Consider the following 17,414-nt stretch of genomic DNA (forward strand, 5'->3'; position numbering starts at 1 on the left):
ATTATAATTTTGATTTTGAGGCTTTAATGATGTGAGTGTTACTAATATTTTCATTTAGAATGATTACACATAGTCCATTCTCAAATATGCTGATTTGAATGCAGTTCTCAAATAATCTCTGTTGGCTGGTATGGTGCCTTCTATCTTTGCATTTCAGGATGTTCTGTTTCGTAATGGAACAAAAGTCATGTGTTTAATGTGCCTGTGTGAACAAGCCTCAAAAGAAAAGCAGAAATACTTGATTTTAATTTAACACAGGAGGCTATTTAAAATGCAAATTCCTGTCTGCTACAGTATGGCACTCTGAGTCAATGTGGCTTACCCTAAAGTGTCTCTTCTTTAAGTGACTAGCACATTAGATGCATTTTGTTGCAGCCTTATTTAGTAGTAAGTATGTACGTAGTATAAGTGTGTACTATAAACCAAGCTGGCAAAGTCTCCTGAGTCATTCATTGAATAAGACAAGGCAGAGACATAGCTGTAGGGATTGTAAAGCACATGATCAGAGTAAACTCGTGATGAACAGCACCGAAGAATGAAGCCTAGAAGTCAAGAAGGAATTTGATTAAGAATATCCTTTCTTTTTCTGACTTGTGTGTACTTGAAGGGTTTGGGAGCACAGCCATGGCTACTCCCCGGCTGGAGACTTTCTGCTGCCTCAACAGGGATCCTGCCACCCAACTAGTGCTGGATTATCAGCCAAAGGTGTTTGGATCTCTCTGTATTGGTAGTGGGCTGGTTAGTCTGCTGCTGACTATTGTACAACTGCTACCAAAAACAAAACAAGGCTGTATAAAACGGTGGAGGTCCTCCTTGCCTAAACCATCCTCATCAAGAATACTTCTCCTAGTCATTGTCTGTGACCTGCTTGGATGCTTAGGTAAGGAGATACAGTTTGTGTTTCTTTTGTATCAATACTTGCTTGTGTGTTTTACTTATATGACCTAAAACTTTATAAATGACTAATATTTCAAGTGTTTTCTATTCATAACAGCATGTGCAGTTATTAAGTCACTGCTGGTAGTACGGTGAGGATTTTATATCAATCAATTCAATGCTGCACAACTTGTTTAAAATGAATACGTACAGTAAGTTTATAATGTATCAACTGGGAAAAGCAAAATAAAAAAGTAAAGAAGAATATTTCAATAAGAGCAGTGTTAATAACTTAAGCCATTAATGCTTGGGAAGTTATAGTTGGATTCAGAGAGAACATTTAGAATGGTCATCAGATTAATTAGGTGTGTTTATAATATAGAGCTCAGGGGTCTGTCTGACATCGTGGGTGAGATTCATAGAGGTGCACAGGAAAAAACGAGCGGGGAGCAACAGCTGGCAATGTGTGCGTCACATGGCCGGCAATAGAATGTCCCACTATATTTGAAACCAGTCTTATCTGTAGCTTTATAATGAAGATTTTCAGTCTAAAAATAAAGTATACAATGTATTACCAGCAATAGTCTTATTTCGTTATACAGGTTACAAGTGGAGTTATATAGCGTTCTTTCTTGCTCCTCAAGAAGATTTGTTTAGTTCTATTTCACAGATAATTTGAAACTTATTTTATTATTTGGTTCATAGATTGCTATTCACAGCTATAAAATTACTATTTCAGCTCATTGGGTTTAACTACACTCTTGCAAACTGCAAGGTACTTTTGTACAGAAGTGGTCCAGAACTAGCAAACTGCATGTGACTAAAGAATAACAATTGTGATGTGTGTTGTATAGCTCACTACAAGGTAGCCCAGTCTGTATGGGAACAATAACCTATTTAGTGGGTAGAGAACATGCCTCCAATACATACAGAGACATATAGTTGTGTTCTGTTCTAATAGTTATCTTGCACTGAGGCTTTTTTCTTCACTGTACTCAGGGGAGGAGTGGCAAATTTTAGCCCTGGGGCCAAGACTCAACTCAGCAGCAGATTAGTAACATTTTAAAGGGGAAAAAATGCAGGTGACCCAGCCCAAGGTAGCCCACTAAGGCACCGGCCCCGGGGGCATAGGCCCTCTGTCCCCCAACCCAGGATGCCCCTGTCTGTGCTGAGACTATTTTAGCACTTTTGGACTGGTCACATTCCTAGATCAATATCAGAGATTTGTTTATACATTACCCCCACAAATTATACCTTATTTGTTTTAGAAGCTTAGGTATGTCAGAAAATAGCATTAATCTGCTTATATCTCCTGACATGAGGAATAAAACCTACCAAAATGTCCAAAAAAGTTTTTAATTGACAGTGCAAGAAAATGAACTACAAGCAGATGTGTATAACTTTGACAAAACAGCAAAAAGTAAGATTCTACACTTGGATAAATAAATAAACTGGATTGCCCCCCTCTCTCCCCCAAAAAAGTTCCCAGCACCAGCGCTCATAGCCTAGGCTGGTAGTGATAATACTGTGGCAATAAACAGCTGCTACTAGCACTAAGCTATGAAAGGTTAGGCTGGTGGTGGGTTTCCCTTACTCTATATCAGGGAAACCAGCAGTGTGGTGTCCCCTGTAATAGTGTCACACAGCCCTACAATGTTTAGTATATGGCTGAATTCCCTATGAGAATCAGGCCCACAAAAAATTGCGACCCTCCCCCTAAAAGAAACAAAATCCATTCTAATGTTAATGTGATCCCTATACTGTGGGATGGATGGAGATTTTAATTATTTTAAATACATTTAATCTATTTTTTAAAATAAAAAATATTTGTTTTTTCCCCCCAGCAAAAAGACATTGGGAGAAAGAGGTACACCACCAAACACTAGAAAAAGAAACACAAAGGGGCAACAGAATTAGGGGGAGATGATTAGAGACAGAAACACAGGGGAAGGGGGGCAAGAAACACAGATGAGACACAAAACCATGGAGTGGTAAAGAAGTCAGGGATGGGCTGTGAAAAAAGTGTAAGTGAACAACATGTCCCACTAACCTGAGTAGAGGTGGAGGCGGGACCAGTGTTATTTAAAGTAAATTATAGCGCACTGCCTTCTTTATGGTAATATTCAGCATAAAAGGTACAAAAGGGGAGCCCTTTTAGAAGACAGGACCACCAGAGCAGAAATAAGGGGTCTGTACAGCAACAATAGGCTTCAGAGCTCCTGCATTCTTCTGGTACCCCCATTATGACTATGGGGGCGCCGGTCTACAAGAAAACTTCCAAGCTCTGCATCCTGGAGGTGGAGGTGGGGACTTGAGCTTGGCGGGGGGGGTGAAGGGTTCCAGTCAAGTTATAACCCCCCCTAAGTGCGTGTCTGACAGGTGCTTGTGGAGCTACAAGTGCCAACATACCCATGGGCACAGAGGTTTGCATTATTGGTCCTCTAGACTTTTATTTCACAAATACCACATTTATAAATTATGAGCTTCTGGGATTTCAGTCTCCTTATCCTAGGAAATCAGGTAAACCAAAATTATATCACCCAAGGTGAAATTATATATCACCAACAACCGAGTCAATAGACAATAATTATGCAAAAAATAGGTTTCTAATCCCACATACTGAGAAATCTATAGCTACCTGCACCAGAAACGCAGGACTGAAGGTCACAGACATAATGCATCTGGAAAATATATAGGACAGTGGTCATGTCTGATATGTAAGGGTAAACATATGTTTTTTATTATATTGATTAGGACTAGTTGACTACCAGTAGAGCATAATATTTTTTTTTCAGACACGGCAACACTTACTACTTCCTGATTGGGACACCATTTAAAGTACATACTTGTGGCACTTCAAGTGGCAACATGCACAGGCTGTTACGTTTACCCAACTATAGCACAAAGAGGAAACAATAAAATAAAATAACTCTGCTCTGTCACAATTAATGTGTAGGATACGACACTGGGGAGAGGGGTTTAAACTCTGGGGTGAGGATGAAACTCACTGTTTAAAAAACTGGTCTCAGCAGTGCCTCTGTGGTTCTTCTTTTGGCATCAAACCACCTTTCCAAAACTACATAGTGTTTCATAACAAATTCTGCACAGATGTTTTTTTTTTCCATTGTCTTGAATTAAATGCATAAAATGTGTAGGAACAATATAGGTAGCCCAACAAGTCATAATGGGCCTGATTCATTAAGGAACTTAGGCAAGAATTTGAGTAAGTTTTCTTACTTAGGTTTTCTGGACAAAACCATCTTGCAACGCAAGGGGTGTAAATTAGTTTATCATTTTGGACATAATTAAATACTGGCTGTTTTTTCATGCAAGAAAACTTACTCCGTTTCTTGCCTAAGTTCCTTAATGAATCTGGCCCAATATTTAAAAAAAATAGACAACTGAGGGTACCTCTGAGTTTATCAAAGTCAGGATGGGTTTTATATAGAGTAGGGTGTTATTTATCACCAGACAATAACTATTAAGGGGTCACCCTCTCTCCCGTCTTTTGGCTTGTCATTAATTTTATGTAGACGGTGGTTGAGGAGGTGTAGCTTAATGACGTAATCACATTTCAGGGTGTTAATATAACTAAGCCCCATCCCCCCCAACCACTACTGCTAGGAAATACTTGGGGAAGGTGGGGAAGGGGTGCCAGGTAACTATAACGTCCTTAGCACAGAAGCACAGAAAAGGTTACATGTGGAAATGAATAAGGAAGAGGGCTGAAGGTGGCAATTATACCAGAAATGGGTTTGAAATGAGTGCAAATATAAGTGGATATGTGTGTGTGTGTGTGTGTGTGTGTGTGTGTGTGCATGTGTGAGAGTGAGAATGCAACATTTTGACACCATATAATTTTCCTTTCAGGTGTTACACTACGATCAACAGTATGGATCTCTTCCCCATCTTTTATTGGCAATATATCAGTAAAGAACACTACAGATATTTGGCCTATTGCTTTTTGTGTTGGAAGTGCAGTAAGTATGATGATACTTTTATCCCTGTTTAGTTGCTTCAGCATATAAATAAATGTTTCAGCTATTGTAAGGTTGACTGCTTTGTTGTATAACTGTATACTGTCTGTATGAAGCAACATCGTCTTCCAGGCCTAGATTAGTTGAAAGGCCACAGACAGAGGCCTATTTAATTAGCATGCCACGTGGCTTATGTCCTTTACCTGTGAGCAGGGCCAGACTGGCTATCTGGCAGTTCTGGCAAATGCCAGACTGCCAGTTATAAACTGGCCGGACCCATTACTCGGCAGACAGACTGTCATGCCGGGTTCTGGCATGACAGTCTGTGCGCCGAGTAATGGGGCTGGCCCTACACTGACTTACTTGTGGCCGCGCTTCTACCCTCCCTCCCTCCCCTATGAATGGCTTAGTGACACATGGGATCGTGCACCATGTGACATGTGCCGTCCCATGTGTGAAGAGAGACTACAGAGCGTGCCTTGGATCGAACAAGGTAAGAGAGGGGTAGTTTGTTAGTTTGTGTGTGTGTGTGGCAGGGTATAACTATAGTGTGTGTGTGTGACATGGTATAACTATAGTGTGTGTGTGTGACAGGGTATAACTATAATGTGTTTGTGACAGGGTATAACTATAGTGTGTGTGTGTGTGTGTGTGTGTGACAGTGTATGACTATAGTATGTGTGTGTGGGCCAGTGTATGACTATAGTGTGTGTATATGTGTGACAGTGTATGACTATAGTGTTTGTGTGTGTTTGGGCCAGTGTATGACTATAGTGTGTGTATGACAATGTATGACTATAGTATGGGTGTGTGGGCCAGTGTACGACTACAGTGTATGTGTTACAGTGTATGACTATAGTATGTTTGTGTGTGGGCCAGTGTATGACTATAGTATGTGTGTGACAATGTATGACTTTAATATGTGTGTGTGGGCCAGTGTATGACTATAGGGTCTGTGGGCCAGTGTATGACTATAGTTTGTGTGTGTGTGGGCCAGTGTATGACTATAGTGTGTGTGTGACAATGTATCACTTTAATATGTGTGTTGGGCCAGTGTATGACTATAGTTTGTGTGTGTTTGGGACAGTGTATGACTATAGTGTGTGTGACAGCGTCTGACTATAGTATGTGTGTGTGGACAGTATATGACTATAGTGTGTGTGGGGACAGTATATGACTATATTGTGTGTGGGAGACAGTATATGACTATAATGTGTGTGGGAAACAGTATATGACTATAATGTGTGTGGAGGACGGTGTAGGACTATAATGTGTGAGTGTGGGGGATAGTATATGACTATAATGTATGAGTGTGGGGGACGGTATATGACTATAATGTGTGTATGTGGGGGACAGTATATGACTATAATATGTGAGTGTGGGGGACAGTATATGACTATAATGTGTGAATGTGGGGGACAGTATATGAATATAATGTGCGAGGGAAGGGGGCAGTATCGGACTGGGGCATGTAGGGCCCACCGGGAGACTGCAACGCTAGGGGCCCACAAGAGGGGGTGTGGCCAGCCATCATAGAGGCGAGACCAGACACTAGAGGGGGAGTGGTCAGCCCACGAAGGACAGCTCGCACCATAGAGTAGTATTTAAAGAATGCAGTGTGTATAAAGAGTACACAGTCTTGACCTGCCCCTTAGATTGGGCAGAACAGTCACCAAAAATCTGGATTGTCCCAATAGACCAGGATTGGCTAACCTGTGGCACTCCAGGTGTTGTGAAACTACAAGCCCCAGCACGCTTTGCCAATTTATAGCAGCTTATTGCTGGAAGGGTATGCTGGGACTTGTAGTTTCACAACACCTGGAGTGCCACAGGTTAGCCAAACCTGTACTAGACTCAGAACATTTGACAGACTGTCCTACCTGTTCTTGTCCCTTTTACCACCTGTGGCTGCTGGTTTCTTTAGCTGCGGCTTGTCTGGATCCTGGATGTTGGGGGCCCTATTTGGAAAAAATAATGGGTAGATTTAGAAAATTTCAACCAGCCCTGGCGTTAAATCAATAGGACCCACAAATAATACTTTGCCACCACCTACCACACACACATTACATTGCCACAAGCCTGCTGTGCCATCACACACACTACTGTGCCCCTTAATCACCATGCTGTGCCTCCTTATGATCGCAGAGATTGGGTAGCTCATCTGTTAAAGGCTAATTAACACCAACACTGAAAACTGTTTTGGGTGGAACTTAAATAAGTTAAACATAAATAAAAAACCTGTGTTCCAGCAAATCTCCCCATTCAGGGGCCCCCCTATTCCATCAAGGGGGGGCTGTCCTTGCTCCTGTCAGCAACATGATATTAATGGACAGCTAAGAGAGCATCGCTGGATTGCAGTGGACTTTTTCATGCAGACAGCATGTGAATCGCCCACACACTGCTGGCAGGAGAGAGGACCGCATGGATGGAAGCAACACCCTAAACTAAGTCCTTGCCTTTATGTTTAATGTATTTAATTCCACCATAAAAACTGTTTTTCAGTTTTTATCTTAGAAAGTTTTTATTAGTTTTGAAGAATTTTTGAAGGGGTACAAAAATAAAAATGGGAGGAAGGGAAGGACAATAAAACAAAATGGGGTAGGGCAGTGCCGTAACTAGACATTTTGGTGCCCTGGGCGAGATAGGGCACCGGCGCCCCCATCTAAGTGGGAGTGGCATTTGACAAGTGGGCGTGGTCAACCTAATGTGGGTGTGTCTAGCACTTTACTGAAAGAATTTGTATATATATATATACATATCTGCACCACCCTAGTTACGGCTCTGTGTTGTCGGTAGTAATGATTTTTAATGCAAATTTTTTTTCTTTCGTTACACATGGACAATATGTATAGGTGCTCTGCAATTCATGCACACAAACCATCTTTGTAAATCATATCATCCTTATTAAAATCATGTTAAATCTTTCAAACAAATATAATATTAATATGCTTCTTTACTTTGCTGAGGATTCTAGTATGAGACAAATATGATATGATTTTAGTTGAAATAGCAGAAATGTAAATATATTCACCATCCATCACATAGTCCTCATGAGGAAAATCCTGAATATACAGTACTTAATTTGCTAAGTAGCAGCTGGTGTTAAATTGGATGAAACCAGCATCTTCTAAGGGGCATTGTTATTCCTCCAGTGTTGACCTTTTGTCTTAATCAATAATATTTGGAACCATCTGTCCAGAAATTATTTTGTGGAGTTTAAAAATGAAAAAATACATTGACTATTCAACAGCTTCACTTTCTGGTGTGTTCAACTGCATATTAGAATTGCAGTCACAATATATTAGTGTTTCACATTAGTCATAGGTAAAACAGTTACAGTGATACTTCTGTTTAATCCCCTCTATATTATTAAGAGCCTGGATTTACTCCTCCAGAATCCAGAAACAGATTAGTAGAGAAGACAGATACAATTAGAAGCCAAAGGGAATCATGCAACATTTTACAGAAGCGGCTAATGGATACATGGAATATATTTCTAACAGATGATGTGGAGACACGGGAGGGGACAAACAGCAAACCTGGAGGAGAGTGCAGACAGGACGCAGCGGAGCCTTTCACTCAAGATGTGCCTTTGCCTTCCGCAGTGGAACGCATGTGCGTTCCACAGACAGGAAGTTCGGTATTTGGAACTTCCTGTCTGTGGAACGCATATGCGTTGTGTTCCACTGTGGAAGTCTTTTCTTATTACTGGCATCAGAGCTAGGTAGCGGGCGGCTGCTGCGCCCTCTTTGGGCTTGCGCCCTGGGCGACGGCACCGCCCACACCACCCTAGTTACGGCTCTGGGGTAGGGGGGTACATAGTGGGTGAGGAACACAACCGTATATCAAAAGGTACATGTTATAGCCAAAAGTCACACATCAGAACCATTGCAATAAATTATTACTGGCACAATAACAGACCTAGTAGCCCAACAGTATTCCCTCTCTTAGGACATAGCTCTTACCCATACCAATCTCCCACCCCCTCTATAGGACTACATAGATCTACTAGAAGCTATAAGTTTGAGGGCTGGACCCTCAAGCTTTGTGCTTTTCAGTTTTAAGAGGAATAATACTGTTACCTGTGCTGCCCATATAACAATGACGTTGAGAGGGTTGCTGGAGATTTGTGTCCGCTTCTTTCAGTGTCACCAGCTTGTGACCTGGGTCAGGTTAATTTGTCTCCTTGTGTCTCCGGGAACAAACGACTTTATTTGGCAGGGAAACCGATGATTTTCTCTACAGAAGACAGCAACATTGTGCACAGTATCACCATCCTAGTAGAGGTGCCACCTGTAGACGATGGGCCGTCATCTGCTCCTCTGTCAAGAGGCCGGTCGCTCGAAGTTCGTGGTACTATGTGCCCTCAGTGCTGCCCTAGCCGGGGGTGCCCAGGAACGCACAATGTGTTGGGATGTCGCCTTCTGCACAGAGTAAGGCACTTTGCGCAAAACCCCTTTACCTTGGCCTTTTTGCCGGGGCACCTGCGCGGTAGTGTGTAGTCTCCCCGCCGCCGTCGCCATCGCACTTGTCATCTGGTCTGTAAGCTCCGCCCTAACAACAGAGGGGGCGGAGCTTAATCGCAAAGGGGCCTACCGGCAGTTAGTCCGGCTGTCCGGCAGGCCAGTCCAAGGCTGGAAGGGGGGGTCTTAATATAATGTGGGAGGTAGGCTATTAATCAAATGGTGAAGTGCAGGTGGCAGCTAATTATTGGGTGCTATTTTATTTGTGGGGTGATGGTGGGGCAATTTAATTTAATAGTGGGGCCTATCAATTTAAGATTGGTTGATTGGATTTTAATTTAATGCTGGGAGCTATTAATTGAACGTGGGGCTGTTTGGGGAAAATTGTTATATTTATTAAACGTAAATGCTATTTAATTTCTTGGTGGGGTTGTTTGGAGGGACGGAAATAGGTTTATTTATTAAATGGGAATACTATTAATTTAATGTCAGGGCTAGTTGGAGGGAAATAAATGTATTTATCAAATGTGAATTCTCTTATTTTAATGTTGGGGCTGGAGGGGGGGTCTAATTTTAAAATGTGGGTGCTATATTGATTTAACAACAGGGCTGGTTGGAGTTTTCTAAATTTCATGTACTCATTCTTTTTCCCCAAATAGGGCCCCCAACCTTCCAGGATCCAGACAAGCAGCAACTGATCTAAAGACACCAGCAGCCACAAGTGATGAAATTGACAAGACAGGTAGGAGAGAACAGGATAGTCTGCCAAGTGTCCTGAATTTGGTGAGTGACTGTCCCGCTTAGTCAGGATTTGGTCTGATTATAAGGACAGTTGGGAGGTATGTCCTGCTTCACACTGTACTGCTTGTGATGGCAGAAATGCGTGCACCTTACAGTAGTGCACACAGTATTGCCTGTGTATTTATCGTAAATGTGTCTAATAACCATATTATATCATAGAGCCCCCTGTCTTAAGTGCCTTGGGCCCCCGAGCATTAATTCAGTTCAAGTCAGCAGGAGGAATCTGATAGTTGCTCCCAGTCCCAGACAGGACAGAGACTGCAGAGCAAGCCAAGGAGCTCTAAGTCTCAATGAGATTTATTAATCTCGTGAGACTAAGAGCTTCCCTGCTCACGCTACAGGAAGTTCCCACCCGAGGGATGTCAGCAGCATCAGAAGCATAGATAAGTAGAGTGGACTGGGGTGTCAAAATGTGTCTGGGGGGGTGGTGGCGTGATGTGGATGGGGAGGGCCTGATAAATGTAATGTTTTATTATAATGTATGTATCAACGCACCATGTTGACCACACCCCCAACATAATATGGCTACGCCCTTGGCGGCGCCACCTCTGCACGGTGGCACACAGGATTTTCCTGATCATCACAGAGGTGGGCCCGTGTGCTTTAAATGCCAGGGCTGATTTTTAGTCCCAGTCCCGCCCTGCCTGTGAGTGTGCGTGAGTTACTTCAAATGGTGTTTAGGGAGTTAGGCAGAGGTCAACCACTGGTGGGGCCTACAGTAACCCATAGCCTAAAGAGTGACACTGACTTATGTGGTGACAAGAAGAAAACCTGGAAAAGGTGAGGTAATATTAATTGTGAGGTTTATCAACCTTTTTCCCTCCAGGTGCAGGGGTTTACACAAGCATCAGTTACACAAGCATAATACCTGATGGTGATACCTGACTCTGTCAATCATCATTGTCACTTTTTAGTGTGAACCCAGTGTTTCATTTCAAATGCAACCTGATGGTTTTACAGCTGAATTGAGCAAAGTTTCTGTTATATATTTATATAGTGTTAAGGAGACTTACTAAGTCACGTAGCTTTGCAAAGCATATCATACACGAATATCTATGTATAAAATATCAATTACAGAGCATAGCCAGGCCAGACAATTCTTATGTTGTTACTTTAAAAAGCAGAACAACCCGTGACTAAACATTTCCTGCAGGGAATGTTACCCCTAGTGTGATGGCAGAATGTACCTTCACAAGATTAGATTTAGTTTTGCAACTCCTCAAATGTGTGAAATTAAAAATTAAACGACTGCCTTAAATATGATGACTAAGTCAGGCATCCAATCATCTAAAATCTGATACTTATGAAACACATATTGGACCCTACTTATAATGGAGGCTTAGTGGTACATTAGATGCGATTTGTTGATTTCATGTATGTATATATGTTTTACCCATTTATATGTTTTATTAAATAGATGTTTTAGTTGAGTATTTCTACCATATTGTCTCTGATCAGCACTGTTCCTAATTTGTTTTGTTTCTTATATGAATTTGTTGGAGAGAGGGAGAGTGGCTACAATCTGTATCAAAACAGTGGCTGTAATTATTTCCAAAAACTAGGAGGCTCTAATATACTCCATCTTTTAACATTTCTGTATAATTAGTCCCTGAACATGTAAAGTAGTAACTCTATCATCTATAGCAAAAAAAAGAGTCATGCTTGATTGTGACCCTATGAACCCTGGAAAAGGAGGAAACATCTCTATAAAATACACCATCTGAAATATTTGTGGAATTTAATGTAGTCATATACGTTTATTTGAAAATGGTGTATGTGTGTTTCTTTTGGTATAATTTTGCGGCTGGTTTTCACTATGGAGGGATGGGGTATTTCATTTTTTCCTTACACAAGGCACTGTACAAGAGGACAGATTTATTACAGGTGGTGAGTGGACCTGAAAATTGGAATACTAATTATTTAATATTGGGCTATTTTGGGGGATATAAGTGTATTTTTTAAATGTAAGTAGTACCATTCATTTAATGGCAGGGCATGCCGGGGGAGAAATAAGTCTATTGATTAATTCTGAATGCTGTTAATTTAATGTTGGGGCTAATTTTGGGGGGTAAATATGTCTTTTTATTAAATGTGAACGCTATTAATTTAATTTTTTGAGCTGATGTCTATTTATTACTTATGAATGTAATTCATTTAATATCCGCACTGGTTTCAGGTAGGGAGGCCTAATTGTTAAATGTAGGTGCTATTGATTTAACATTGGACTAATTGTTGCGGAAGAGGGGTTAGAGAAAGCTTAAATGGATCAGTCACTACTAGACTTTCCATATTTTATGTACTTATCCTTTTTGTCCAAACAAGACTCTAACATTCCAGGAACCAAACAAGCAGCAATTGAGCTTAAGACACCAGCAGCCACAGGTAGTGGGAGTCTCAAGAACAGGTAGAAGAGATCAGTACAGTCTGCCAGCTGTCCTGAATCTGGTGAGGTAGTGCCACCTTTGTGTGACTGTCCTGCTCAGTCACGAGGATAGTTGAATGGTATGTCCTGTTTCACACTGTACTGCTCCTCCCAACTATCCTTGCAGTTGGGACAAAATACTGCATGAGCGGGGCTGTCACACACAAATAAGACTACCCCACCAGAATGAGGACAGTTGGCTACCATTGCCCATGTATTTGAAGGGGAAACGAAGAGCTGGGGAGCAGTCTAGTGCTGCCTCAAATGATAGCCACGGCCCTTGCATACACTCTGGCAGTGTGCTATGGAACCTCCCATCTATAAATCCTGTGCATGCAGCAGCCCCATAGCACCTTAATACATTCTTAACTAGATGGTAGGGCAGCTTTCAAATGATAAGATTGAAGTGCAGTTCTTAGCATGTCTAGGTGTACTATGAGCACTGTAATGAAAATATTCATACACACAGAAGGGCCACGTGTAATAAAAGCAGTCAGGATGTCCCCTCACTCCCTTGATTTATTTAAGCCATATGTAATGCTAAACTGAGCTGTATTTTTGGAGAATAACAGAAACATTTATTCTTTTACAACCGGTGCTACAGTGATAAAAGGGTTGAACTTTGACATCATTTTTCCACAGTGCAGCTCCTAGAGATTTTTCCATGTATACCTTGATGTGTACTGGGTGGACCTTCAAGCATCAGGGCAAAACCAAGGTGCTTAGTGCTGCACATCGTTTAGTCCAGAGATGGAATAATATTTGCCTGTTCCTGCTTGTAAAACGGCTTACATTCATTTACATTAGTTAGGAATAGGCAGTGGATAACAATTTTGAGTTATTGCCAGAGGTTTTCACTGGGATTAATGTCAGAATTCACCGATCCACTAAGGAACATTTATTTCCTTCATTTTCAGCCACTCTAGTATTGCTCTTGCCGAATGCCTTACCGTCCCCCCGGCCCCACCTCCCTTTTCCTGGACAACTTCGCTGCCTGGCTCCCCCACTACCTTTCCTCCGACCTCCCCTCCATCATACTTGGCGACTTTAACATCCCTATTGACAACTGCTCTGACCCTGCCACCATCAAACTTCTCGCCATTTCCAGCTCCCTAGGCCTCACTCAGTGGACCTCCTCCCCCACCCACTGTCTTGGTCACTCCCTGGACCTTGTCTTCTCTCATCTTTGCGATCTCACCAACTTCTCCAACTCTCCCTTCCCTCTCTCTGACCACCATCTACTCTCCTTCACTCTGTCCTCCTCCCCTGCTCCCACTTCGCCTAAAGCTACCTTCACTAGGCGCAACCTTGAGGCTATTGACCCTACCTCTTTCTCCTCCTCTCTTGACACTCTCCTTTCACCTCTTCCCTCCCTGGTCTGCCCTGACCAGACATCCTCTCTCTACAACCTCTCCCTCTCTAGTGCCTTGGACGCTTTTGCCCCGGCCTCTTCTATTCGCCAGCGCCGCCTCATTCCCCAACCCTGGCACTCCAAACTCACCCGTTCCCTCCAAAAGTGCTCTCGCACTGCTGAACGCCTATGGAGGAAATCTCGCTCCCTGGCCGACTTCCTTCATTTCAAATTTATACTCACCTCTTTCTGCTCCGCCCTCTACCTGGCTAAACAATCCTTCTTTAAGTCCCTGATTTCTTCTCAGTCCTCCAATCCCCGCCACCTCTTTGCCACTTTCAACTCCCTCCTCTCTCCCCCTTCTCCTGTCCCACCTTCCCTCTCCGCTTCCGACTTCTCCACTTTTTTCTCTTCCAAAATTGAGAACATCTCCTCCTCCCATCCCTCGCCCGCCCTCATCCCTTCTCCCTCCAACATACAACTCTGGTGCTCCTTCTGCCCCACCTCGGGTGAAGAAGTTCGCTCCCTCATTCTTTCCTCTCCACCCTCCACCTGTCCTCTAGACCCTATCCCCTCTCACCTCCTTCGCTCTCTCTCTCCTACTGCCTGCTCTTACCTTGCACACCTTTTCAACCTATCGCTCTCCTCTGGTGTAGTCCCCTCTTCATTCAAACATGCTCTTATCTCTCCCATCCTCAAAAAACCCAATCTTGACCCCACCTCTCTTGCTAACTATCGCCCTATCTCACTTCTCCCCTTTGCCTCCAAATTACTTGAGAGGATTGTCTGTAGCCGCCTCACTAGACACCTCTCGGACAATTCCCTCCTCGACCCTCTTCAATCAGGTTACCGCCCCCTCCACTCCCCCGAAACTGCCCTGGCCAAAGTCACTAATGATCTACTTTTAGCCAAATCCAAGGGTCACTTCTCCCTGCTCATCCTCCTTGACCTTTCTGCAGCCTTCGACACCGTGGACCACCCCCTCCTGCTTCAAACACTTCTCTCTCTTGGCCTCTCTGGATCTGTCCTCGCCTGGTTCACCTCATACCTCGCTAACCGCTCCTTCTCTGTATCCATGTCTGGCTCCTCCTCCACTCCCTCCTCCCCTCTCCCTGTTGGTGTCCCTCAGGGTTCTGTTCTTGGCCCTCTACTCTTTTCGCTTTACACCTCCTCCCTGGGGGCTCTCATCTCCTCCTTCGGTCTTCAGTATCACCTTTATGCTGACGACATCCAACTCTACATCTCCTCGCCCGATCTCTCCTCCACCCTCCTCTCTCGTGTATCTGACTGCCTCTCTGCCATTTCTTCCTGGATGTCCTCGCGCTTTCTCAAAATTAACATCTCCAAAACTGAACTCATTGTCTTTCCTCCCCCTAGACTCCCCTCCCACCACATCCTCTCTATCACTGTTAACAATACCACCATCTCCTCTGTCACCCAACACTGGTGCCTGGGCGTCACCCTCGACTCCTCTCTCTCCTTCGCCCCCCACATCCAATCCCTTGCCCAAGCCTGTCGCTACCAGCTACGCAACATTGCCCGCATCCGGCCCTTCCTCTCCCAAGATGCCACCAAAACTATCATCCACGCACTCATCATCTCCCGCCTTGATTATTGCAACCTCCTTCTTACTGGCCTTCCCCTTTCCCATCTCGCCTTCCTCCGCTCTGTACTCAATGCGGCTGCAAGGCTCATCTTCCTTTCTCGCCGCTCCTCATCCGCCTCCCCTCTCTGCCTTGCCCTACACTGGCTCCCCATTCCTTACAGAATCCTTTTCAAACTCCTAACCGTCACTTTCAAGGCTCTCTCCCAGTCTACCGCCCCCTATATCTCTAACCTCCTCTCTATTCACACCCCTGCCCGCCCCCTGCGCTCGGCCAATGACCGTCGCCTCTCCTCCACTCTGATCACCTCTTCCCACTCCAGAATCCAAGACTTCTCCCGTGCTGCCCCCCTTCACTGGAACAACCTCCCTCACTCCATCCGTCTTTCTCCCAATTTGTCCTCCTTCAAGAAGGCACTCAAAACGTACCTGTTCCTAAAAGCCTACCAACCTTACACCTAACCCCGTCATCTTATCTCCTCCACCTGCTCTCCCCCTCTCTCCTCCCAGCCCCCCTGTTCTCTCCCCACTTCTTCAACTTGCTCCCTGTGTGCCTGTGTTCTGTCTACCCTCCCTTAGGATGTAAGCTCCTTTGAGCAGGGCCCTCTTCCCTTTGTTCTCCATACCTGTTCTTCTGCTCCGTCTTTACTGCATTAGCCTGCCTGGAGTCTCTGAAGTTTTGGTATTTTTTGTTTACTGTGTGTAATGTTTCACCTTGGTTAGTCTACTGTTTGTGCTGTGTACGGCGCTGCGGAACTCTTGTGGCGCCTAACAAATAAAGGATAATAATAATAATAATAATAATGCTTTGGATCATCGTCTTGTTGAAAGTTCCTTCCCAGTTTGAGTTTTTTTGGCAGAGGGCAGCTGGTGCTTGTCTAGGATTTGTCTGTAATGTGCACCTGTCCTCTTCTCATTGATTATATATGTTGCTACCACTAGAATATTTCATATTGGAAATGGTGTTATGTTGCTGCTGTGTAGTGTTTCATTTGCACCATAGATAGATAAGAATTTAGTTCAAACAGTAGAGGGGTATTTATATTTTGAAAGTAAATGACAGTACGTGATGCATGAACTTCTGGCATAGGTGCAGTGTGACTTTTTGGAGGTAATGTACTGCAGCTGTGCAAATGTGATATTGCAGATATAAGGGGTATGAATACTTTTTACATTTGTTTTTACATTTTTGTCAATTATGGAAACAGTTTGGCATATTGATTTTGATATGTGATGGCACGCCATACTTTATGGATCAGTGCCAAAAATCCTATGTCTATCTCTTTCAAATTCAGACTCTGTGGCAACAAAATGTGGAAAAAGTGTTGGGAGCTGAACACTTTTTCAAAGCACTAGTATTTACCATTCCATCCAGCCGTCTGCACTACCTAACCTAATCTTTTGGCACTTGCTAGACCCAGTGTCGGACTGGGGCATGAAGGGCCCACCGGGGGACTGCAACACTAGGGACCCACCAGAGGGGGTGTGGCCAGCCAACATAGAGGCGAGAGCAGACACTAGAGTGGGAGGGATCAGCCCACAAAGGACAGATAGCACCATAGTGTAGTATATAAAGAATGCAGTGTGTATATAAAGAGTACACAGTCTTGACCTGCCCCTTAGATGGGGCAGAACAGTCACCACTAGACCAGGCTTGGCTAACCTGTGGCACTCCAGATGTTGTGAAACTACAAGCCCCAGCACGCTTTGCCAATATATAGCAGCTTATTGCTGGAAGGGTATGCTGGGACTTGTAGTTTCACAACACCTGGAGTGCCACAAGTTAGCCAAGCCTGCACTAGACTCAGAACATTTGACAGACTGTCCTACCTGCTCTTGTCCCTTTTACCACCTGTGGCTGCTGGTTTCTTTAGCTGCGGCTTGTCTGGATCCTGGATGTTGGGGGCCCTATTTGGAAAAA

At 43.7% G+C, this 17,414-nt stretch overlaps 1 protein-coding gene across 1 annotated transcript in view; it reads left to right on the plus strand.

Annotated features, from left to right (window-relative positions):
- The first annotated feature begins 302 nt into the window (after positions 1 to 302).
- Positions 303 to 17,414, plus strand: part of GPR143 (G protein-coupled receptor 143) — a 76,009-nt gene continuing 58,897 nt past the window's right edge. The window contains exons 1-2 of the mRNA XM_075196466.1: positions 303 to 880; positions 4,747 to 4,856. Of these exons, the coding sequence (XP_075052567.1) occupies positions 625 to 880; positions 4,747 to 4,856 (366 nt within the window). The 5' untranslated portion in view covers positions 303 to 624. The remainder of the gene's footprint in view (positions 881 to 4,746; positions 4,857 to 17,414) is intronic.

Source organism: Mixophyes fleayi, chromosome 2, assembly GCF_038048845.1.
Source record: "Mixophyes fleayi isolate aMixFle1 chromosome 2, aMixFle1.hap1, whole genome shotgun sequence".
NCBI lineage: Eukaryota > Metazoa > Chordata > Amphibia > Anura > Limnodynastidae > Mixophyes > Mixophyes fleayi.